Source organism: Dendrobates tinctorius, unplaced genomic scaffold (genome assembly GCF_039654945.1).
Source record: "Dendrobates tinctorius isolate UK_male_01 unplaced genomic scaffold, ASM3965494v1 ptg000060l, whole genome shotgun sequence".
Classification (NCBI taxonomy): domain Eukaryota; kingdom Metazoa; phylum Chordata; class Amphibia; order Anura; family Dendrobatidae; genus Dendrobates; species Dendrobates tinctorius.
Window position 1 is genome coordinate 4732268 of NW_027361728.1, and position 27136 is coordinate 4759403.

General features: G+C 45.5%; 1 protein-coding gene across 3 annotated transcripts in view; it reads right to left on the reverse strand.

Moving 5' to 3' along the window:
- The window catches only part of LOC141092477 (probable cation-transporting ATPase 13A5), a 510776-nt gene that overhangs the window by 259357 nt on the left and 224283 nt on the right, over positions 1–27136 (reverse strand). For all 3 annotated transcript variants that reach the window (XM_073578644.1, XM_073578645.1, XM_073578642.1), the window contains 2 exons: positions 14186–14342; positions 12290–12407 (listed from right to left, as the gene is read on the reverse strand). In XM_073578644.1, the coding sequence (XP_073434745.1) occupies positions 12290–12407; positions 14186–14342 (275 nt within the window). The remainder of the gene's footprint in view (positions 1–12289; positions 12408–14185; positions 14343–27136) is intronic.

Here is a 27136-nt window from a genome sequence, read left to right on the forward strand (position 1 = left end):
TGCATGCATGTAGTATATATGTGGTATATATATAGTATGCATGTTGCATGCATGTGGTATATATGTAGTATGTATGTTGCATGCATGTAGTATGCATGTTGCATGTAGTATATATGTATTATATATATATATGTTGCATGCATGAAGTATATATGTGGTATATACTGTATGTAGTATGCATGTTGCATGCATGTAGTATATATGTATGTTGCATGCATGTAGTATATATGTAGTATGCATGTTGCATGTAGTATATATGTATGTTGCATGCATGTAGTATATATGTGGTATATATGTAGCATGCATGTTGCATGCATGTGGTATATATGTAGTATGTATGTATGTTGCATGCATGTGGTATATATGTAGTATGTATGTATGTTGCATGCATGTAGTATATATGTAGTATGTATGCTGCATGTAGTATATATGTATTATGTATGTTGCATGTAGTATATATGTATTATTTATATGTTGCATGCATGTAGTATATATGTAGTATATATGAAGTATGCATGTTGCATGCTTGTGGTATATATGTAGTATGTATGTTGCATGTAGTATATATGTATTATATATATATATATATATGTTGCATGCATGTTGTATATACTGTATGTGGTATATATGTAGTATATATGTATGTTGCATGCATGTAGTATATATGTGGTATATATATATAGTATGCATGTTGCATGCATGTGGTATATATGTAGTATGTATGTTGCATGCATGTAGTATGCATGTTGTATATATGTATGTTGCATGCATGTAGTATATATGTGGTATATATGTTGCATGCATGTAGTATATATGTTGTATGCTGCATGCATGTAGTACATATGTGGTATATATGTAGTATGCATGTTGCATGCATGTAGTATATATGTATGTTGCATGCATGTAGTATATATGTAGTATGCATGTTGCATGTAGTATATATGTATGTTGCATGCATGTAGTATATATGTAGCATGTATGTTGCATGCATGCAGTATATATGTAGCATGCATGTTGCATGCATGTGATATATATGTAGTATATATGTATGTTGCATGCATGTGGTATATATGTAGTATGTATGTATGTTGCATGCATGTAGTATATATGTAGTATGTATGTTGCATGTAGTATATATGTAGTAAGTATGTTGCATGCAGTATATATGTATTATATATATGTTGCATGCATGTAGTATATATGTAGTATATATGAAGTATGCATGTTGCATGCATGTGGTATATATGTAGTATGTATGTTGCATGTAGTATATATGTATTATATATATGTTGCATGCATGTTGTATATATGTGGTATATATGTAGTATATATGTATGTTGCATGCATGTAGTATATATGTGGTATATATATAGTATGCTTGTTGAATGCATGTGGTATATATGTAGTATGTATGTTGCATGCATGTAGTATGCATGTTGCATGTAGTATATATGTATGTTGCATGCATGTAGTATATATGTGGTATATATGTAGCATGCATGTTGCATGCATGTATTATATATGTTGTATGTTGCATGCATGTAGTACATATGTGGTATATACTGTATGTAGTATGCATGTTGCATGCATGTAGTATATATGTAGTATATATGTATGTTGCATGCATGTAGTATGCACGTTGCATGTAGTATGTATGTATGTTGCATGCATATAGTATGTATGTAGCATGTATGTAGTATGTATGTAGCATGTAGTATGTATTTTTATTTTTTTTTACATTCAACACATAGGCCGGATGATGGGACTACTACTGTCCCATCATTGGCTAATGTGTCAATCACCGTCATGGTAGCAGGCATCGCCCGATGGGACTTGTAGTCCCATCGGATGATCCTGCACAGACCCCCGCAGCCTGCTCAGACCCCCGGACAGTCGGTATAGACCACCGGCAGGCCAGCACAGACCCCCGGCAGGCCGGTACAGACCCCCGGCAGGCCAGTACAGACCCCCGGCAGGCCGCTCAGACCCCCGGACAGTCGGTACAGACCACTGGCAGGCCAGCACAGCCCCCCCGGAAGGCCGGTACAGACCCCTGGGCAGTCGGCACAGCCCCCCGGCAGGCCAGCACAGCCCCCTGGCAGGCCGGTACAGACCCACGGCAGTCCACACAGACCCCCGGGCAGTCGGCACAGACCACCGGCAGGCTGGCACAGCCCCCCGGAAGGCCGGTACAGACCCCCGGGCAGTCGGCACAGCCCCCCGGTAGGCCAGCACGGCCCCCTGGCAGGCCGGTACAGACCCACGGCAGTCCACACAGACCCCCGAACAGTCGGCACAGACCACCGGCAGGCCGGCACAGCCCCCCGGAAGGCCGGTACAGACCCCCGGGCAGTCGGCACAGCCCCCCGGCAGGCCGGTACAGACCCCCGGCAGGCCGGTACAGACCCCCGGGCAGTCCGCACAGACCCCCGGGCAGTCGGCACAAACCACCGGGCAGTCGGCACAGACCACCGGCAGGCCGGCACAGCCCCACGGCAGGCCGGTACAGACCCCCGCAGCCTGCACAGACCCCCGGATAGTCGGTACAGACCATCGGCAGGCCGGCACAGCCCCCTGGCAGGCCGGTACAGACCCCCGGGCAGTCGGCACAGACCCCCGGACAGTCGGCACAGCCCCCCGGACAGTCGGCACAGCCCCCCGGTATATGTGGTATATACTGTATGTAGTATGCATGCATGTAGTATATATGTGGTATATATGCAGTATGCATGTTGCATGCATGTCTTATACACTCACTGGCCACTTTATTAGGTACACCTGTCCAACTGTGTGTTAAGACTTAATTTCTAATCAGCCAATCACATGGCGGCAACTCAGTGCATTTAGGCATGTAGACATGGTCAAGACAATCTCCTGCAGTTCAAACCGAGCATCAGTATGGGGAAGAAAGGTGATTTGAGTGCCTTTGAACGTGGCATGATTGTTGGTGCCAGAAGGGCTGGTCTGAGTATTTCAGAAACTGCTGATCTACTGGGATTTTCATGCACAACCATCTCTAGGGTTTACAGAGAATGGTCCGAAAAAGAAAAAAAATCCAGTGAGCGGCAGTTCTGTGGCCGGAAATGCCTTGTTGATGCCAGAGGTCAGAGGAGAATGGGCAGACTGGTTCGAGCTGATAGAAAGGCAACAGTGACTCAAATTGCCACCCGTTACAACCAAGGTAGGCAGAAGAGCATCTCTGAACGCACAGTGCGTCGAACTTTGAGGCAGATGGGCTACAGCAGCAGAAGACCACACTGGGTACCACTCCTCTCAGCTAAGAACAGGAAACTGAGGCTACAATTTGCACAAGCTCATCGAAATTGGACAGTAGAAGATTGGAAAAACATTGCCTGGTCTGATGAGTCTCGATTTCTGCTGCGACATTCGGATGGTAGGGTCAGAATTTGGAGGAAACAACATGAAAGCATGGATCCATCCTGCCTTGTATCAACGGTTCAGGCTGGTGGTGGTGGTGTCATGGTGTGGGGAATTTTTTCTTGGCACTCTTTGGGCCCCTTGGTACCAATTGAGCATCGTTGCAACGCCACAGCCTACCTGAGTATTGTTGCTGACCATGTCCATCCCTTTATGACCACAATGTACCCAACATCTGATGGCTACTTTCAGCAGGATAATGCGCCATGTCATAAAGCTCGAATCATCTCAGATTGGTTTCTTGAACATGACAATGAGTTCACTGTACTCAAATGGCCTCCTCAGTCACCAGATCTCAATCCAATAGAGCATCTTTGGGATGTGGTGGAACGGGAGATTCGCATCAGGGATGTGCAGCCAACAAATCTGCGCCAACTGTGTGATGCCATCATGTCAATATGGTCCAAAATCTCTGAGGAATGCTTCCAGCACCTTGTTGAATCTCTGCCACGAAGAATTGAGGCAGTTCTGAAGGCAAAAGGGGGTCCAACCCCTTACTAGCATGGTGTACCTAATAAAGTGGCCAGTGAGTGTATATGCAGTATGTATGTATGTTGCATGCATGTAGTATATATGTTGTATGTAGCATGTAGTATGTATGTAGTATGTATTTTTTTTTTTTTTTTACATTCAACACATAGGCCGGATGATGGGACTACTTCTGTCCCATCATTGGCTAATGTGTCAATCACCGTCATGGTAGCAGGCATCGCCCGATGGGACTTGTAGTCCCATCGGACGATCCTGCACAGACCCCCGCAGCCTGTTCAGACCCCCGGACAGTCGGTATAGACCACCGGCAGGCCAGCACAGCCCCCCGGCAGGCCGGTACAGACCCCCGGCTGGCCAGTATAGACCCCCGGCTGGCCGCTCAGACCCCCGGACAGTCGGTACAGACCCCCGGCAGGCCAGCACAGACCCCCGGCAGGCCGGTACAGACCCCCGGCAGGCCAGTACAGACCCCCGGCAGGCCGCTCAGACCCCCGGACAGTCGGTACAGACCACCGGCAGGCCAGCACAGCCAACCGGCAGCCAGCACAGACCCCCGGCAGGCCGGTACAGACCCCCGGCAGGCCAGTACAGACCCCCGGCAGGCCGCTCAGACCCCCGGACAGTCGGTACAGACCACCGGCAGGCCAGCACAGCCCCCCGGCAGGCCGGTGCAGACCCACGGCAGTCCGCAAAGACCCCCGGGCAGTCGGCACAGACCCCCGGGCAGTCGGCACAGACCACCGGCAGGCCAGCACAGCCCCCCGGAAGGCCGGTACAGACCCCTGGGCAGTCGGCACAGCCCCCCGGGCAGTCGGCACAGACCACCGGCAGGCCAGCACAGCCCCCCGGAAGGCCGGTACAGACCCCTGGGCAGTCGGCACAGCCCCCCGGCAGGCCAGCACAGCCCCCCGGTAGGCCGGTACAGGCCCACGGCAGTCCACACAGACCCCCGGGCAGTCGGCACAGACCACCGGCAGGCTGGCACAGCCCCCCGGAAGGCCGGTACAGACCCCCGGGCAGTCGGCACAGCCCCCCTGTAGGAGAGCACGGCCCCCCGGCAGGCCGGTACAGACCCACGGCAGTCCACACAGACCCCCGAGCAGTCGGCACAGACCACCGGCAGGCCGGCACAGCCCCCCGGAAGGCCGGTACAGACCCCCGGTCAGTCGGCACAGCCCCCCGGCAGGCCGGTACAGCCCCCCGGCAGGCCGGTACAGCCCCCCGGGAAGTCCGCACAGACCCCCGGGCAGTCGGCACAAACCACCGGGCAGTCGGCACAGACCACCGGCAGGCCGGCACAGCCCCCCGGCAGTCCGGTACAGACCCCCGCAGCCTGCACAGACCCCTGGATAGTCGGTACAGACCATCGGCAGGCCGGCACAGCCCCCTGGCAGGCCGGTACAGACCCCCGGGCAGTCGGCACAGACCCCCGGACAGTCGGCACAGCCCCCCGGTATATGTGGTATATACTGTATGTAGTATGCATGCATGTAGTATATATGTGGTATATATGCAGTATGCATGTTGCATGCATGTGGTATATATGCAGTATGTATGTATGTTGCATGCATGTAGTATATATGTTGTATGTAGCATGTAGTATGTATGTAGTATGTATGTAGTATGTATGTAGTATGTATTTTTTTTTTTTTTTTTACATTCAACACATAGGCCGGATGATGGGACTACTTCTGTCCCATCATTGGCTAATGTGTCAATCACCGTAATGGTAGCAGGCATCGCCCGATGGGACGATGCCTGCACAGACCCCCGCAACCTGCACAGCCCCCCGGCAGGCCGGCACAGACCACCAGCGGGCCGGTACAGACCCCCGGCAGGCCGCTCAGGCCCACGGACAGTCGGTACAGACCACCGGCAGGCCGGTACAGACCCCCGGGCAGTCCACACAGACCCCCGGGCAGTCGGCACAAACCCCCGGGCAGTCGGCACAGACCACCGGCAGGCCAGCACAGTCCCCTGGAAGGCCAGTACAGCCCCCCGGGCAGTCAGCACAGCCCCCCGGCAGGCCGGCACAGCCCCCCGGCAGGCCGGTACAGAAACCCGGCAGTCGGCCCAGACCCCCGGACAGTCGGTACAGACCACCGGCAGGCCGGTACAGACCCCCGCAGCCTGCACAGACCCCCGGACAGTCGGCACAGCCCCCCGGCAGGCCAGTACAGACCCACGGCAGTCCGCACAAACCCCCGGGCAGTCGGCACAGACCACCGGCAGGCCGGCACAGCCCCCCGGCAGGCCGGTACAGACCCCCGGCAGTCCGCTCAGACCCCCGGACAGTCGGTACAGACCACCGGCAGGCCGGCACAGCCCCCCGGCAGGCCGGTACAGACCCCCGCAGCCTGCACAGACCCCTGGACAGTCAGTACAGACCACCCGCAGGCCGGCACAGCCCCCCGGCAGGCCGGTACAGTCCCTCGGACAGTCGGCACAGACCCCCGGTATATACACTCACTGGCCACTTTATTAGGTACACCTGTCCAACTGTGTGTTAAGACTTAATTTCTAATCAGCCAATCACATGGCGGCAACTCAGTGCATTTAGGCATGTAGACATGGTCAAGACAATCTCCTGCAGTTCAAACCGAGCATCAGTATGGGGAAGAAAGGTGATTTGAGTGCCTTTGAACGTGGCATGATTGTTGGTGCCAGAAGGGCTGGTCTGAGTATTTCAGAAACTGCTGATCTACTGGGATTTTCACGCACAACCATCTCTAGGGTTTACAGAGAATGGTCCGAAAAAGAAAAAAAATCCAGTGAGCGGCAGTTCTGTGGCCGGAAATGCCTTGTTGATGCCAGAGGTCAGAGGAGAATGGGCATACTGGTTCGAGCTGATAGAAAGGCAACAGTGACTCAAATTGCCACCCGTTACAACCAAGGTAGGCAGAAGAGCATCTCTGAACGCACAGTGCGTCGAACTTTGAGGCAGATGGGCTACAACAGCAGAAGACCACACTGGGTACCACTCCTCTCAGCTAAGAACAGGCATCTGATGGCTACTTTCAGCAGGATAATGCGCCATGTCATAAAGCTCGAATCATCTCAGATTGGTTTCTTGAACATGACAATGAGTTCACTGTACTCAAATGGCCTCCTCAGTCACCAGATCTCAATCCAATAGAGCATCTTTGGGATGTGGTGGAACGGGAGATTCGCATCAGGGATGTGCAGCCGACAAATCTGCGCCAACTGTGTGATGCCATCATGTCAATATGGTCCAAAATCTCTGAGGAATGCTTCCAGCACCTTGTTGAATCTCTGCCACGAAGAATTGAGGCAGTTCTGAAGGCAAAAGGGGGTCCAACCCGTTACTAGCATGGTGTACCTAATAAAGTGGCCAGTGAGTGTATGTAGTATGCATGTTGCATGCATGTAGTATATATGTGGTATATATGTAGTATGCATGTTGCATGCATGTGGTATATATGCAGTATGTATGTATGTAGCATGTATGTAGCATGTAGTATGTATGTAGTATATATGTTGCATGTATGTAGCTTGTATGTAGTATGTATGTAGCATGTATGTAGCATGTAGTATGTATGTAGCATGTAGTATGTATGTAGCATGTATGTAGTAGGGATTTTTTTTTTTTTTTTGTACATTCAACACATTAGCCGGATGATGGGACTACTACTGTCCCATCATTGGCTAATGTGTCAATCACCGTTATGGTAGCAGGCATCGCCCGATGGGACTTGTAGTCCCATCGGACGATCCTGCACAGACCCCCGCAGCCTGCTCAGACCCCCGGACAGTCGGTACAGACCACCGGCAGGCCGGCACAGCCCCCCGGCAGTCCGCACAGACACCCGGGCAGTCGGAACAGACCACCTGCAGGCCGGCAAAGCCCCCCGGCAGTCTGTACAGACCACCCGCAGGCCGGCACAGCCCCCCGGCAGGCCGGTACAGACCCCCGGGCAGTCGGTACAGACCACCCGCAGGCCGGCACAGCCCCCCGGCAGTCGGTACAGACCACCCGCAGGCCGGCACAGCCCCCCGGCAGGCCGGTACAGACACCCGGGCAGTCGGTACAGACCACCGGCAGGCCGGCACAGCCCCCCGCAGCCTGCACAGACCCCCGGGTAGTCGTCACAGACCTCCGGAAGGTCCGTACACCCCCCCCGAGAGGCTGTACAAGGAGAGAAAAGGGTTTTTCTTATTCCGATACTGGAAGTCCCATAGACTTGAATGGGACTTCCGGTATCGGAATCGGCGATACCCGATACTTTTTTCGTATCGGGCCGATACCATCCGATCCGATATTTTAGGGTATCGGATGGTATCGCTCAACACTACTCATAATGTCACCGACCCAGAAGGAAAGTGCCACGCCTACCCTTGGGGCACGGTGAGCAGAAGCAAAAGGGGTGCCCTGACTGTGTGAAACATGCTGCCAGCATGTCTCAACCAGTCTGGGCCCCCTACTTGTTACTGCTCACCAGGTCCTATACACAAGTACAGGCAGTAATGACCTGATTACGTCCCTATGCACACACATTGGTTTCTTTTCTTTACTGAATTGGAAAACTGCTGCTTTTTTAAAACTGCTGCATGTCACTTCTTTCAGCATTATTGCTGTTTTTCACCCATAGAAAGCAATGAGTATGTGCAAAAAAGCTGCAGTTTAGTTTTAGTGAAAAAACAGGCACAGACTGATGTGAAACCCATTTCATTTTGGCGATTTTATCAAGTTTAAGCCAAAATGCCTTGGTCTCCTCACATGAGAATGGTAGTTAGCATTAGTACAAGTTAAATAAATTAGTGATGTGTAAAACTAAACACTGCCTGACCAATGTGTGAAATGGAACAATGCCTGACCAACTCAATGGCCATGAACAATGTGTAAAAGTAACATAGTGTCCACCTTACAAGATGCATTGCCATTGTCCTATGTAAACTATTCCTGGTCAATTAAACTCCCCCCAACAGTTATTACATTTTTAATTATTAGGAATGAGAGAACACTAAAATTCTCGGGTGCTCCTCACTCGAACCAAGCAATTCCTATTGCTCCAATGCTCGTTTTGAGTAACGACTATAATGGGAATCAATGGGAAATTTGAGCATTTTTCTGGCAAACCCTACAAGGAAGTCTGGGGGGCAATGAAAATGTTTAAATCAATAGAAAAAGTGCTGAATGGAAGGAGAACAGCATGGGGAAGATCCCTGGAAGTATCTCTGACTCCCAGATCCCTGATGAGAACAATGGTGTCACACTTTTACTCCACTTTAAGAACTGAAAAAAAAATTAAAAATCAACAAAGATACCGTGTTAGCCAGTAGATAGAAAAATATTTAGATTTGCGAGTCCTCAGTGGCTGATAACTTTTAATGGCTATCTGAAAAGATGGTAATAAATTGCAAGCTTTCGAGACTACTCAAGTCTCTTCATCATAGACTAATGCAAAATCTGAAGAAAAACGTATTTATACACAACAGGGCACAGAAAAAATGCCATAGATAAGACAAGTGACTTAAAGCAGAACTATCATTTTAGGGGAGTAATAAACAGCTGTGGCCATAAATATTGGAACAGTTTATAGATAAGGAGTGTGAAAGTTTTATTGTCCTCTGATTGGGATCTGATTCTGTGCTGTGATGCCACCACAAGATCCTGGGCTCAAATTCCTTAGTTGATGTAGAAAGACATAAATCCAGGCCACACATTTATTCCTGCACTGTCAAAGTGTCAAAGGTTGTCATTCGTTTACACTCCCAGAGCCTTCTATCTCTCTGAGATTTTAAGTTACCTTTTAATACAAGTAATTTCATGTCCATCATGCTGTGGGCAAGGATAAAAAATGTTTGGCCACAGGTAAATATATTATTTTTTCTTTTATTGTGTAGCGATGAGAATTCATCCTTGTTCTAAGCTTTTGCCCTGTCTTCCCTATATACAGACCCCCAGTTGGACATTTAGTGCAAATAATTAAGTACACCACATTAGATGTGATGCAGCTGAAAGTACCTGGGATCTTGTAGTCCTGCTATGAGTTGGGAATCTTTATTTTGTCCGAGGTCATTATAAATGGACAGATTTTACATGCTTTCTTCAAGAGTTCGTGTAGCTGATGGAGAGGACAGGGAGCTTCTGACAATTATGGTTCTTAGGTTTGGGGGCTGCCTAAAACATAGTAGTGGGGGGTCTGGATATATGGATTGTAATCAGGCATCTTTTTGTAGTAAAGGTTGTAATTTCCATGCAGCTCCCCTTAGCACCTCCAGATTTGGATTGTCGGTGACTACTACAGGCACTTTTTTTTATTTTCGCCTTTAGCTTTGTAATGTAGGGAGTGATTCCTTGATATTCTGATGGCTCTTGTAATCCGGTTTTTAATTGTTCTTGGATGGTAGACCTGATTTAAAAAGATCTTTCTGAGGCCATCAAGGTGTTTGTCTCTATGTCTAGTTTTTATGTGTTTTGGATGGAAACTGTCCCATTTAAGATATGTTGGACTGTCAATTGGCTTCTGATACAGGGATGTCTCTATTTCATTGTTCTGTAGCTTGATGATGGTGTCCATGAAGTTAATTTTAGTGTTGGCGTAGTTGAGTGTTAATTTTATGGTGCGATGAAATTGATTAAACTGTTTATGGAAAGTCTTTAGTAGAGATGAGCGAATATTTCAATGTTCAGCTCAGATTATGTAAGCTGAATTTTCAATATTCGCCATTTAATTTGTGGAATATTCACCAAACATAACCGAAAGCCATTCACCTCAAAGGGAGTGTGAGGGGTTGACAGGCTTAGCTGCTCTTCGAGGTAGACGCAGGTACGTGGGTGGTTAAAGATTCTCAATGGTTTATTGCCTCATAAACAAAAAAAAACAAAATGGTAACAGAAAAACAGCCTGTCCAGATTAAATGAAAATAAATAGTCCATACATAGTCCTGCCGAGGTCCTTTGGGACAACACACACAGCAGCTCTCGCAGGAGTTAGTAATCTGCAGACTTGCTTCCTCCACACACATGGACAGCAAAAAAAAACTGCCCGGACATTTAACTCCTCTCCAGCCACACCCTGGAGGTGGAGATATGATGGGTAGGCATCCTGCCCATCTCTGACCTACCCACCATGAAACCCATGCCCATATGGCAACTGGATTGCTCTCAGATCATACAATGATGGAGAAAGCACTTACGGCTTTCACATCATACAGGACAGCAATCTTTGTGACACATATATCCCCACCCCTCATGTATGACACCAGTGACCCTGTCACAGGAGGCAAAAACAAATGCATGCACAACACCTTAGAACGGCCCCAAATTCTGCCAAAACATATCAAATTAGGGGCATCTCTAACTGCTTTCATGCTGAGTCACACTCAGGTAGCACAAATATCAGTTTTGTAGACTACCATTGTCAGAAAAATTTAAGGATAGTAACACGGGTAGTTGTGTCCAAGGGGGTGGAGGCCTGATGGTATCAGACGCCAACTTCTACTAGCAACCCGCGTGAAAGAGACCCAACCATGAGTGTTCACATTTCCAAAAGATTAGCAGACATCACCAAAGTGGCAACAATTTCCCCACAGGAGATATAGTGTAACAGGGACCGACAGGTCTTTTACTATACCCAATCCAGCAGATAGACACCCAACAAGGAGTGTTCACATTTCCAAAATTTATTGGCAGACACAACCAATGTGGCTTCAGTTTCACCACAGTAGAAATAGTACAATAGGGACCAACAGATCTTCCACTACACCCAATGCAGCAGATGGACACCCTACAAGGCATGTTCATATTAAAAGAAATGAGGGCCTTACACCACAGAAGTGGCATAAATTTCACCACAGTAGAGAAAGTATAATACGGACCAACAGTTCTTTCACTTATACCCATTCTAGCAGATGGACAACCAACCAGGAGTGTTCATATTTTAATAAATGAGGGCCTGACACCACCAAAGTTGAATAACTGTCACGAGAATAGAAATAGTATAATTTGGGCCAACACGTCTTCCACTACAGCTAACCCAGGAGATGTAGACCAAGCATGACTGTTAGAAATTTGAATTTCTAAAGACTTGCCTCTTAATCATTAGTTAAACAACTGATCTAGACTGAGTCCTGTGTTTATCGCTTATTAATAAACCTGTTGATAACAATGTTTGATATATTAAACTGTGATTTAGCATGTTTATTTTTTCCTCCAATCACTAATAATAATAATTGTTTATGGTAATGTTAGGTGAATGCCAGGATATCAGCCATTATATAATATCCTGTTTTCTCCATTTAAATATTATTATTTATTTACGTTTTACATGCAAAAGATACTATAAAGACTGCATAATAAAAAGTTGGTTCTACAGAAACATTTAAATTCACTTACCTTTTCAATGTATTCACATTAATAGCTTCATTTGATTTGAAATTCTTAAATGCAATGCCAATGACACGGAAACCTTGCATAGTATAATGGTCAAGGATGCAAGAAAAATTGTCTGGCACTGTTTGTAGAAAAAAATTATTACACTGATTGTATACAAGCACGTCTTTTACTTTACTTTGTATTTTTTCTCAAGATTTTCTAGAACTATAATATTTTAAGCAACTTTAAATTGAAAACACATATGTTGAAAATCCTGAGACAGATGTAGAAATAGGAACACTCCACTTAAAGGGGTTGTGGCACGAATAAGTATATCTTAAGCAATAGATCTTGGAATAAAAATTAAAAATTAACTCCACAATTGGATGTGTTCCTTTCCCAAGATAATCTTATAAATGTGCCCCTGCTATTCACTGTGTAATGGCTGGGTTTGACCATGTATGAACAGGTGGAATATGCCACAGCTCCTGGGCAGGGGAGGAAGCAAAAAAAGTATGCACACATTACAGCATGGGATTTCAGCTGATGTCTGTATACTCTTTTGCTCCCCCCCACCCAGGAGCTGTGCTATGATTACACCAAGATGCTGTACGGTCAGACACAGTCATTACACAGTACACATCAGGGGCACATTTATAAGATTATCTCAGCATAGGACCATTTTTTTAAAACACATCTAATTGAGTAGTTTATTTTTACTCCGACATCTGCTGATTAAAATAAGGTTTGGTTCGTGTCACAACCCCTTTATTTTCTGCCTTGACTAGCAAAAACTGAATTTGAAAATTAATTTCCCCACTGCAATTTAATAAAACAGTTGTCCAGTTTTGGATAATTCCTGTCCCCTGGCATTTTTTAAAAAAAGCAAATTGATTTACTCTTCCTTCCCGGTACAGTACTGTGTCTTCATGACTGCTCCCTGTGTTTTTCATTGTCACGATTCATTTCTTGACTCATGGCAGCTCTGGTTCCACTATAATTTAATTGTATTTTTTTTTCCCTTTCAGGCCAGCAAGGGTTAAATGTCAGTTTCCTTGCTGACAGCTGCTTTGTTGCTAGTCAGCTGACGTGGGTGGTGATCATTTCCACCATCCTCTAAAAAGTCACATGACCCATCAGCTGACTGTTGCTGATAGAGTAATCTATGTTGTACAAGCCTGGTTGCAGTAGTGAATCTGCTGTTTTTGCTGTGTTTGTGGTCCTGGTGCCTACCCTCTGCTGTGTGGTGCTTTCCAGAAGAGACAGTTGTTACGTATAAGTTCCCCTCATTCTGTCTGTCTTGTGTTTGTCTCTCTCTCTGTATTGTTCATCGTTTGTAGTGGTATTGCTCGCGTCCTTGCCGGCCAGTGCACTAGCCAGGGATTAGTGAGGTGACAATATGGGACTAGGTATGTGACACCAGCAGGGGGAAGGACCCGCTTAGGGTGCTAGGGGAGTTTAGGGATAGGCTCAGGTTGGAGCTCAGTAGGTGCCCCCCTCCCTTGCTCCCTACAGTAAGGGCCTTCCTCTCCCCATTCCATCTTGTTGTAGGTAGAAGTTGTGTCGTCCGCTGGACTTAGCCTTGTTGCTAGTGTCTGTTATTGTCTGTCGTGATTCCATCACATTGACAGCTGCTTCCAATCAGTAAACTTGGAGCCACTGAGCTCTGTTATCATTTGCAGAGTTGTTGACATGATATCAGCACAGCAAGAAATAACAGACACTGGAAGTTGTAGCGAAGACACAGTGCTGGACATGAAGAGGTGCGAGTAAAACACAGGGATTTTGTCTTTTTATAGCAACTATGATGGGAGACAAGGTAATCTGAAAACATAAAATCTTTTTAATGATATAATCTTCTTCCTTGATAGGTCTTCAATACCAATCATACTTTTAAATAAACTGTATCTAAAATACCTGTTTCTTTCTTGCAAAACTGAATTATCATTTCTGGAGCTCCTTTCATGAAAACTGAGAAGGTCATTTCTCCTACTGTCTGGGTAATAACAGACATGCGCTGAAGACTTGAGGAAAAGGGGAATTGGTAAAAAATGCAGAATCCATTGACTGGTACCTATCAAAATAATCAGTGTTACTACCATTTAATCATATTTCATTCGGTGTATTAAATAACTTGGTTATAATATGTGTGCTGTGCAGATGCTAATTTATCCCAAACCAGCTCCCACAATTCCTCTCACCTGATCCTCTTCTCAGTCCTATAAATTTAGTAGCACCACCACACTTATCCCATCCCTAACCCACCTTTTCAACCTATCACTAACTTCTGGTACCTTCCCTTCTGCTTTCAAACATGCCTCAATCACACCTATCCTTAAAAAGCCAACCCTCGACCCAACAGCTATGTCCAGCTATCGCCCAATATCGCTGCTCCCACTCGCTTCTAAACTCCTGGAGCAGCACGTCCACGCTGAACTTTCCTCCTACCTCTCATATAACTTCCTCTTTGACAATCTACAATCTGATTTCCTTCTCCATCATTCCACTGAGACTGCCCTGACCAAAATGACTAACAACCTACTTACAGCCAAAGCTAACAGACAGAACTCTATACTCCTCCATCTGGATCTGTCCTCTGCTTTTGACACAGTTGACCACTGCCTCCTACTACAGATCCTCTCCTCCTTTGGCATCAAAGACCTCGCCCTATCCTGGATCTCCTCATACCTTTCCAACCACACATTCAGCATCTCCCACTCCCACACTACCTCTGTTATAGTCCCCCAAGGCTCTGCTCTAGGACACCCTACTCTTCTCAATCTATACACTTGGCCTGGGAAAACTCATAAAGACTCTTGGATTCCAGTACCACCTTTATGCTGATGATGCTCAGATCTACCTCTCTGGCCCAGACGTCATCTCTCTGCTGACCAGAATCCCGGAGTGTCTATTAGCCATATCCTCCTTCTCCTCTCACTCAAACTCAATGTGGACAAATCTGAACCCATCATCTTTCCTCCATCTCACAGATCTTCCTTACCTGATCTATCTATCACAATTAATGGCAACACGCTTTCCCCCGATCCAGAAGTCCGCTGCCTCGGAGTAACCCTTGACTCTGCTCTGTCTTTCAAACCGTAAATCCAAGCTCTTCCACCTCCTGTCGCCTCCAGCTCAAAAATGTTTCCAGAATCTGTCTTTTCCTCGACCCTCAAACTACTAAAATGCTTGTGCATGCCCTCATCATCTCCCGCCTCAACTACGGCAACATCCTTTTCTGTGGCCTACCCACTAACACTCTCACACCTCTCCAGTCTATCCTTAACTCTGCTGCCCGACCAATTCATCTCTCTCCTTGCTACTCCTCAGCTTTTCCCTTCTACAAATCTCTTCACTGGCTTCCATTCCTTCAGCGTATCCAGTTAAAATTACTAATACTGATCTACAAAGCCATCCATAACCTGTCTCCTCCATATATCTCTGAACTAATCTCCCGATATCTTCCTTCACATAATCTACGGTCCTCCCAAGACCTCTTTCTCTCCTCCACACTTATTCCGCCTCTAAGACTTCTCCCTAATATCCCCCATCCTCTGGAATTCTGTGCCCCAACACGTCCGACAATCAACCACATTTGGATCCTTCAATTGGAACCTGAAAATCCACCTCTTCAAGAAAGCTTACAGCCTGCAATGACCCTACTGCCTCCTCACCCACGGCTACCGCCGCACCAACACCGGAGCTGCTGCAACCCCCCAAACCTACTGTCTCCTTCCCCACCATCCTGTAGAATGTAAGCCTGTAAGGGCAGGGTCCTCTCCCCTCTGTATCGGTCTGTCATTATTGGCTTGTTTACTGTAAGTGATATCTGTAATTTCTATGTAACCCATTCTCATGTTCAGCACCATGGAATCAATGGTGCTGTATAAATAAATAATAATAATTATGCACTGAATTTACCAGACTTGTGTTCCTAATTTATTTCTTGGATTTTAGTTAGTGTCAGAAAATTCTGGGAGACAGCACATTGTTTAGAGCAGCTGCTTTATACAATTTTTACGCCAACATTTTCCATTATCAGGAAAATGAATTCACAGGCAAAGGCATAGGAAAGTATACTACCTTGTTATATGGGCAAACAGAGGTTTGCAGCCTAGGATGAGTCCAAAACACATGTTGTGTTTTAAACCATTATACAATTTTTTCACTTTTCATTTTTTTGATCTCTTGTGATTTTTTAATTTTTTTCCAGATTTTGGCATAACACAATCAATAGCAGTCACATTTGATCTTTAAACATAAAGCTGACAATTTTCCAATCTAGCTTGGAGCCAAACAGTGCCCCCCATAGCTGTCCTGTGGGAATCTCTTTAAAGTTATATTTGAGGTATGCCTTAAATACTAGAGATGAGTGAACCTTTCAAGATTTGGTTCGGTTTGAATTGGCGAACGCCCCAAACATATCTGAACCCTAATGAATTCAATTGCAAGTAACACTTAACGCATCGACAACAACTTCAATGGTGCCAAAAAGATGCCAAAACAGCTCATATTAGGGGCAGACACCAGGAAAAGTGGCATCAATTGACTCAGAGTGCAAAAAGTAAGATTGAGCATCATGAATGCATGGAACAGGACCTGAGACAGGGCTTAGACAAGCATTTTGGCTTAGACAAACATTGATCAGTAACAGGTGGGTGAGTGACAGGTGTAGGGCTGGTGCTCTGAGAGCCCTGCCAAATTAAGGCAACATACATGAAGGAGACCCAACTTGGAGTCCAATCATTTCCACAAATTAGGGGCAGACACCAGAAGTGGCATCAATTGACATACAGTAGAAATTTGATGATGGCACTGCCACAGTCAGCCATGGGCCACGCATGAGGTTTCAGGGTGTGGGCCAGCATTTAGAGCTTTGAATTGAAGTTTAAATTAAGAAGTGGGTGAGGGACCGGTGTAGGCCTGATGTGCTGAGGGCCCTGATACCTCATGCAACAGCTCAAACTGCTTTTTTGTTCACCCACACTCAGGTGGCATATATATCACCTTGATAGACCACTACAGTTAGCAGAGTTTAAGGATATCAGCTTCATAGACAGTATTGTTAGAAATATTTAAGCATAGTAACACAGGTAGTTGACTGAAAGAAAGTGCAGGCCTGCAGGTTCAGGAGCCCTACTGCTACAGGCAACACATTTGAAGGAGACCCGACTTGGTGTCTCCATATTTCAAAAAATTATTGCACACACCACTAAAGTGACATCAATTTCGCCAGAATAGAAATATTATAAACAGGCTCTGACATGCCTTCCACTACAGACAACCCACCAGATGAAGATCTGACTTGGAGTCTCCACATTTGAAAAAAATATTGCCACACATCACTAAAAAGGCATCAATTTCCACAAAGTAGAAATAGTGTAATGGGGCTCTGGCACACATTCCACTAGAGGCAATTCACCAGACTGAGACCCAACTTGGAGTCTCTACATTTCCAAAAATTATTGCCACACACCACTAAAGTGACATTAAATTTCCCATAGTAGAAATAGTATAATGAGGCTCTGACACCCCTTCCACTACAGGCAACCCACCAGATGGAGACCCAAATTGGAGTCTCCATATTTCAAAAAATTGTTTAACATCAGCAACAGTAGGCACAGAAGTCATGACAAAGGTGTCACAGACTGCAATAATGCAAGATCAATGCAGCCCATTAAAAATGATACCATTGCTTTCTCATCCCAGTCTGCTATTGGGGTGCAAAAGTCATTGGAGATTCGTGACCTATTCACCTTGATGAAAGTTATCTGGTAAGCTACACTTTTAGGGGACAGATGGGTGCGCTTATCCGTCAGAACACCACCAGCAGCGCTGAAGACACATTCTGAGACAAAACCTCCAATCTCTACATATTTGAAGACCAAAATGCAAAATGAAGGCAGAATAAAGGAGATGTAAAATCCACCAACTTATGAAGTGCTGTCTCTATTTTGTTGGTGAAGTTTGAACATATTCCAAGAGGAACTCCTTGGACCTGATGTGCGCTCCTATTGTGGGTAAAGTTAACCCTGTGTTGCTATGAGGTGCTGTGGACGTATGTTTCTCTGTTAAAAATGCAAAATGGTCCAACCCCCTCAGATGGCATTGATATTGAGGTCGAAATACACCTGCACCATCCTCTCCAGTCATTCACAACCTGTCAAGCTTGTACTCTGTTCTGTTGGTGCACGAGCTGGACTAAAAAATATATGAAACAACTCACAAATTATGCTTCTGCCATTCTGCTGCTGTTGCTAATATTTTTGCATTAACGACTCAAAGCTTCAGGGGTTGGAAGTCTATAACTGTGATGTACACTGTGCCTCACTGCTGTGTTGGGGAAAACTACTCTTAAGATTCTCCACAAGTGTGTTTCGATACTCCAGCATGTGCGCGTCCCTTTCCAAGGGGGGCAGCATCTGGCAAAATTTACTCTTGTACCGTGGATCTAACAGAGTAGCAACCGAAAAGTCAACACTATTTCTAACCCTAAGAAAATGTGTCAGGTGCTTCCTTGTGGTCCAAGTCCATAGTGTGTTGGTGGCGAGGTAAGATTCAAGCATGCATCCTCCGTACCATCCCCTCCCGCCAACTATGTATAACAGAGAGGGGAACATTATCATCTTCATCTCCTGACTGTTGCGCACCCAACACTTCTTTGTCAGGTACCATGAACCCCCGTCAATCACTGTAATTCACCCTCCCATGGCACCTGCCTGTACGACGACAGTCCGAAAGTTAGAGATATTGTAAATCCTTCTGCATCCTCCTTTTCTTTCACCACTTCTTTTGGTACCACCACCTCCTCCTGTAGACTATTAAAAGTGTGCTCCAGCATGTAGATGACCGGAAGAGTGATGCTGATGACGGAATTGTCAGCGCTAGCGATCTTAGTAGCTATTTTGAAACTGTGCAGAAAGGTGAAAAGGTCCTTCATCTGTGCCCACTCCATAAGCGTGATTTGCACCACATCTTTACGCATTGACACAGGCTATGTAAAAAGGACACTCAACACTAGGGGTTGTAGCTGCTGCCACAGTTGCTGCAACATGTCCAGAGGGGGATTCCACACCGCATATCATATGATTAACCGGCAGCCCGAAAGACCTTTGTAGTAATGCAAGTCTATGACCTGCGGGGTGCAAACAGTGGAAGTGAGCACACAGCGACTGTGCTTTCTGCAGAAGTGCATCCAGGCCGGCATAGTGTCAGAGAAATTGCTGTACCACTAAGTTGAAAATGTGAGCCATGCAAGACACGTGTGTGAGGTTGCCCCAGCATAGGGCTGCCACCAGTTTTGCACTGATATCGCACACAGCCTTCCCTAGCTCCAAGTTTAGTAGAAACAGCCATTGCTCAAACTAGGCCTGGATAGTTGTCCACAACTCTTGAGCTGTGTGACTGCGATCCTCAAGGCATATTAATTTAAACACTGCCTGTTTGTGGTGGGCCCTGGCAGTGCAGTATGCACGTGGGGGGATTCTCTTTCGAGCACTGTTGGAACACGTGTCTCATTAATGGAAAGTTTGAGGGTGCAGGTAGGGGCTCTAGAGGAGGTGAAGGAGGCAGAGTCAGTAGAGGAAGTGTTAGATACAGAGGATTGTCCCTCAAGCCTTAGGGATTCCAAGACTTGTGGAGCAGCCCCTTGCCCGCCTGCTCCCACAGCAGCCAGAGCCACCCAATGTCCAGCCAGCAAGATGCAATGCCCCTGATCATGTTTGCTCGCCCAGGTGCTAAGGGTGAAATGCACCCTGGCAGACATAGATTTTTTCAAGGAATGGGTAATTTTGCCTGCGAGATGCTGGTGTAGTGCAGGCACTAATTATGAGCTACTAGTGAAATATTCAGATTCAGGAAAATCGACACAAATAATTTCTAGTATCCGTGTATTAGAACCGAATAATGAATCCAATGCAAGTCAATGAGAAAGCCGAATATTTTTCTACTGGACCAAACATGTCTGGGGGCATGAGAAAAAAGCTGGAATGGATGGGAAAGAGTTAAAACTTAATGTGAACAGCATAGAGAAGATGCCTGCATGCCTTTCTGACTCTCATATGGTATCTGGGAAAAATGTTGTCAGACTATTGCACCATTTTTTTCAGATTTATAGGAAGATCTGCAATTGAGAGTCCTCAGTGGTTGATACCTTTTAATGGCTAACTAAAAAGATGGTAACGCATTGCAAGGTTTTGAGACTACTCAGGTCTCTTCATCAGGCTAGACTAATACAGCATCTGAAGAATCACATATTTATACACAAAACAGCACAGAAATAACGCAATAGATAAGACAAGTAACATGAAGCAGAATTGTCATTTTGGGAGAGGGATAAACTTAAATATTGGAACAGTTCATAGATAAGGGGTGTGAAAGTTATATTGTCCTCTGATTGGTGTCTGGTTCTGTGCTGTGTGGAGCCCCCAGAAGGTCTGAAGAGGAAATTCCTTAATTGATGTAATAGGACATAAATCCATGTAACACATTCATTCCTGCACTGCGTGTCAAAGTTTGTCATAAATTTATACTCCCAGACCCTCCTGTCTGTCTGAGACTTGAAGCTACCTTTTAATACAAGATCCCAGGTACTTTCAGCTGCATCAGATCTAATGTGGTGTACTTAATTATTTGTACTAAATGTCCAACTGGGGGTCTGTATGTGGGGGAGACCGGGCAAAAACTGAGAACAAGGATGAATTCTCATCACCACACACTAAGAGAAAAAAGAATGGATCTACCTGTGGCAAAACATTTTTGCATGCCTGATCACAGCACCATGGACATGAAATTACTGATATTGAAAAGTAACTTCACATCTCAGAGAGAAAAGTCTGTGAGTACAAACAATGATGACCTTTGACACTCTCAGTGCAGAAATGAATGTGTCGCATGGATTTATGTCTTTTTGCATCAATTAAGGAATTTGCTCCTAAGACCTTGTGGGGGCATCACAACACATTACCAGACCCTAATCAGAGGACTATAAAACTTTCATACTCCTTATCTAGGAACTGGTCCAATATTTATGGCCATAACTGTCTATCACTCCCCCATAATGATAGTTCTGCTTCACATCACTTGTCTTATCGATTGCATTTTTCTGTGCTGTGTTGTGCATAAATATGTGATTCTTCAGATTTTGTATTAGTCAATGCCTGATGAAGAGACCTGAGTAGACTCGAAAGCTTGCAAATTGTTACCGTCTTTTCAGTTAGCCATTAAAAGGTATCAACCACTGAGGACTATCAATTCTGAATATTCTTTTAATACAAGTAATTTAATGTCCATCATGCTATGACTGGGGATAGAAAAATGTTTTGCCACAGGTAGATCCATTCTTTTTTTTCTTATTGTGTGGCGATGAACTAAGGTGAATATAATACAGGAGTTAGCGAAGTTGTATGAACAATGTCAATAAATTGGATTCTACCAGACAACAAAAGCATTAGAATTAAATTCTGAATATAGTGAATGCAATCGAGGTTCTGTATTATGGTCAGTCTGTCAGGCCTGAAACCCATGTCTGGAACATGTACAAGTCTCATTTTACTTGGAAGCAGCCTCCTGAAGGGAAAGAGACAGGAGTGCCACTGACCAATCTGCACAAACCTACGCACTTTTTCTGGAAACTACCAGGCAGAATGTATCTTTTGCATGGTTTTGAGCAACAATGGAGTAATTACAGGATATGTCCCAGAGCGTGACGAGGTCTGTGGAGTGTATTACTCAGGTGACAGGCAGTGCTACAGAGCTCAGGTCAAGGCCTTAGAATGACAGTGACCATGTTCCAATAAGTGTAAGACTGTATAGGTCTGTGGAGCGTATTAACACATCTTAGACGTGCATAGAATGTGCAGAAACTGGGCAATACCGCAACACCATTTTTTAACCCATCTTGGACGTGCTTAGAATGTGCAGAAACTGGGCAATACCACAATACCATTTTCTTTGGACCCAAATTTAGAAAATTTAAGGGAAATGACAGTTTAGTAAAGGGGCATAAATCTCATTTAGAAGCCTGGAAAAGTGAGCAATGGTCTTTATCCAGCACCAGGCAATGTAAAGTGATAACGAATATGTATGCCCTATCTAACTAACAATTTGGGAAGAGACATATATGCTGACAAGGGACAACTGAACATAGTTCTGGGACAATGAACTGGTTGTGGGCAGGAGGCATCAGTGCCTGCTTCTTGGACAGCAGATTGGGAAGGCTGTAATACATGGGGGAGGGGGAGTGGTTTCACCCTCCGACACAGATTTTGTACCCGTGCGTTCCACCCACCTCCTGGAGTACTTGGCTGCCATGTGCTTGTAACAGGGTGGCCCAGGGTGGTAGTCCCAGCCGATTCCACTAAGCCACAGTCAGTATACACCCCGGGACCTTGTACAGAAATAGACAGGACGGACACAGTTCCACTCCCGTGTCACCTCTTCCCAGTCACTGCAGTCCAGGCAATCACAATCCAGGGTTACAGGAGTAATCCAACAGGGATAACTTTTATTTTTGTAGGAAAAACAAGGTAGAATGGGGTGATTGATAAAAATACGATAGAGAATTCCTGCTCTATCCCTACTCTTATTCACTGCCGTTTCAGCATATTCCACAGCAGCAATCACTGTTCACAAGCAAAGGTAGTGAAACTTCACTTGACTGAATCTGGACGCTTCTAATCCCTTCGGCGGGGCACTCACACAGTCCTGTGCCCACCTCACTGCCCTTGGGTCTGGGGCAGCAGACTCTGCGCCTCCAGGGGTCTGGCAACATCCCGGTCATCACTGAGCTGCCGCCCAGGGCAAATGTTCCCGGGCAACTGATTGAGGAGCAGGAACTTCCTGTTCCTTTTTGGGGCTGTTAACCCCACCCACCAGGTTAACTCTTGCTATCTCTAACACTAGTATAAAAAGGGGATACAGAAACAGCATTAGCAACATATTAATACAATGAAAGACATTGAAAACACAGCACATATTAACATACTGGTGCACACCATTAATACAGACATTCCGAAATGGGTACCACTCAAAATGTATGGGCCCAGCACATGGAATAGGGGGCAGTCGAGGGTCTCTGCCACCTCCTTACATGCTTTTGCATGCTGGTGGTGCTCAGGTTGGCGGTGCTATTGCTACTTCTTACCTTGGTTTGGCAGATGCTGCAAATTACAGTTGTTTTGTCTGAAGGACTTTCAGAAAAAACTGCCATACAGGGGAACAACGGATCCTTGACCTGCTATCTAGCCCAGTGGAGGGGCTGGGTGGAACAGTTGACTGAGTTCTCCCTCTAGACAAACCACTACCTCTTCTTGCCTGTTTTCAAGCTGCGGATCCATCCCTCTCTGCACTGCTGTGCTCACTAGGTCTGCCACCATGCCAGGTTTTATCAGTGACCTCATCATCAACCACGTCGTCTTCCAATTCATCAATTTGATCCTCCTTCTGAGTTGTGATTTTAGGCTGTCTTGATGGCAACTGTGCACCATGATTTTCCTTCACCTTTTCAAACATTAATAGACCTTCCCCAACATGTCTTTCTCCTGGTCGTGTGTGCTGAAATGTTTGGGCATCACTGCACTCCACCTTCTCATGAATCTCTTTATTGGTACATGTAGAGAGGCCTGAAAAATTACAAGGGAATGTAAACAGTTCCTCATAGAGGCCAGCATTGGGGTCATATATCTCCTGGGACTCTTGATGGTGGAAGGACAGAGGACCAGGTTGAAGATTCAGAGGTCCAGCCTCTTGGCTACTGAGACCGGACAGTGTGGAAGATTTCGTGGTGCTGCTTGTCAACACACTGGAGCCTTTGTCTGCCATCCAACACACAACATTCTCGCACTTGTCTGAGTTCATCAGTGGTGTAGCAAACTGACCAAATTTTGACAGGAAGCTAGAACGAGATACAGTCACCGTTTGATCTGTCTCAAGGCCTTAGCGGGCACCACCACATCCATGTCCCTTAATGTCACCCTTTCTCATATTGAATGCATTTATGTAGCACAACTGCTAGATAAAAATACGCTATTTATTAAACCAATAGAATATTTGTATTTTTTTATATCGCCTTGCTGAAACACGGCAACAGCAGACTAAGGAAAATTATTGCCACTGCTAAATTGTGACGTTTGCACAGATTGCACCAGTTACACAACTGCTAGATAAAAATACACTATTTATTTAACCGATAGAAAATTTGTATTCTTTTTATAGGGCAGCACTGTGGCTCAGTGGTTAGCACTGCAGCCTTGCAGCGCTGGGGTTCTGGGTTCAAATCTCACCAAGACAACATCTGCAAGGAGTTTGTATGTTCTCCCTGTGTTTGCATGGGTTTCCTCTCGGTACTACGGTTTCCTCCCACATTCCAAAGAAATACTGAATTTAGATTGTGAGCACCAATGGGGATAGTACTAATAATGTCCATAAAGCACTGTGGAATTATTGGTGCTATATAAGTGAGTAAAATAAATGAAAAATAAATATCACTTTACTGGCACACAGCAATAGCAGACTAAGGAAAATTATTGCCACTGATAAACTGTGATGTATGCTTATCTCTGCATGGATTACGCCAGTCGCACAACTGCTAGATAAAAATATGCTTTTTTTTAACCAATTGAATTTTTAGATCACCTATATGAGACACGCCAACAGCAGACTCAGAGAAATTAATGGTAAATAATGACGTTTCCACAGATCAGCAGGCTTTCCGCTAGTCACACAACTGATAGATAAATATTAGCTATTTAAGCAATAGGCGAGGAATATTATTTAGTAATTAGCTTTTAAAAAGGATGTTACTATATGCTGGCACTGAGGAATATTATTTATCTGTAAAAAAAAATTATATATGCTTCTATGCAGGAATATTATGTAGCGCCAAAAAAAAATGGTTCAGTATATGCTGGTACTAACTAATTTTATTTGGCTCTAAAAAGAGCTGCTTTGCATATTATGGTAGTGGATGAAACCTTGTCTATCTCTCCCTAATCCCACAGTCTGTTCCTAATCCTAAACTATACAACACAATGCAAAATCGCAGAGATCTGCAGCATGTGCTTGCAATGATTATGTGATACCACCCAGGTGCCTACCTTTCACCCTGCCTCCTACTAAATCTATCTCTACATAACAAAGAACTAATCTCCACCCTCATGACCTCTTAAAAGAGCTTTTTGAAATCACAAACTCTCCCTATGCGTGCTTTTTATTCTCCCTATGCTCTCACTATGCTCTTCCTACATTGTTTCCAGCTGCAATGTGTACAAGATGGCGCTGGCAGGGAATAAATATCCCCTATGATGCTTTAAGGCCAGCCAATCATAGTAATGCCGCACAAAAGATGGTGCTGGCATTACTGTGAATAGCAAGAAAACCCAGCATGTTCATTGGCTGTAAATAAAGCACCACACATGCTTGGCAGGTCACTCAAATATACCAAGTCAAACAGCAAATTACTTGCCAAGTAACAATAACGAATAGCTCCAAATTTATTTGCTCACTAGCAAGCACAGCTTTCTTAGAGAAGTAATGGTGTCCGGGCAACTGGTGCTGGGGGAGTTGTATGGCCATCAGCTTTCGGAAACTGTCTGTATCCAGCATGTGGAAAGGCAACATTTCCTTGGCCAACATATTGGAGTTGGTGGAGCTCAAGCTCTTAGCTTTGGCATGTGTAAGAGAAAACATTCTTTTACGTGACCAGAACTGTGGGACCGAGGGCTGACTGCCATGCTGAGAGAGTGGAGTAGGTTGAGCACTACAAACTGCTGGACTGTGAGTGAGGTGCAGGCAGAGATGTTATGATGGATTGGGAAAGATGTATCGTGCTCTGTGAAACAACAGCAGCAGGCATGTCCACTTTCGTAACAGCTGACAGTATCTCACTTACCCCAATTGGAGGAGGTAAACAAGTGGATGTTCTATGGCCAGCGACCTGTGCGAGGACACTTGACGCAGTGACGGAGGAGGACGAAACAGCAAATGTGGTTGATGGTTGGTGAGGCATGCTTGTCCGCATTTCAGCGCAGTGAGATTCCCAGACTAATGCATGCTCATCATCAATATGGCTCTACTGAGTCATTTTTTACAAAGTAAAAAATCTGGTGGTTTTTGTCCTGAAGAAGAGGTCCTTCTTTGACCTCGAAACGCGTCGACTTTGTAAACCTGTTAAAAAAAAGTTTCCAAGGAAAATATTTGTTGAATTCAATTATTAGCAGCGCATCCAGTGACACTTCACCCGAATGTTTTTGCAAAGATGGCAGACAACGTGAGTTGTCATTTCAAAAAAGACCCAGAAAAGGCAACCCTTGCCACCCCTGCGAATTGCAGACTTGAGTTGTGGCTGAGGATGCTGTACTGGTCTTGGCTGCATCATTCCGTATCTGTGCGTCAAGCCGTAACGTTACCTCCTCCTTCACATTCTCTGCTGAGTTACTGAGCTGTGAACCTCCGAGTTCACATCAAGTGAGATCTACAACCTAATCGTCATCCTCTCTGTTCTCCCACTCCTTGCCCTGAGAGTCATCCTACACAGCACAGTCCAAATGCACCTCAGGTATCTGAGTCTCATCAGGCTCACCTCCATCCCTGAGAGACGACATCTAGTTGATAAAGGTCTGGATTCTGCTAGGCCCCGTATCCAACTGAAAATATTTTTTTGGCATTAGTGCAGATGCTTCCCGCCCCTTGATTCTTTGAATTTTTGAAGCAGAACTCTGATGTCCATGGAATAGAATGTGTGAACAGCTCTGCAGAAGCACCCATCTGTTGTTCCCCACAGTCAGTTGGGCGGTTGGAAAGTTGTGATGTGGGGGGAAACAATGGTAATTTGGATGCCACCTCTGAGAATTGCAGTGTGTGTAATTTTAG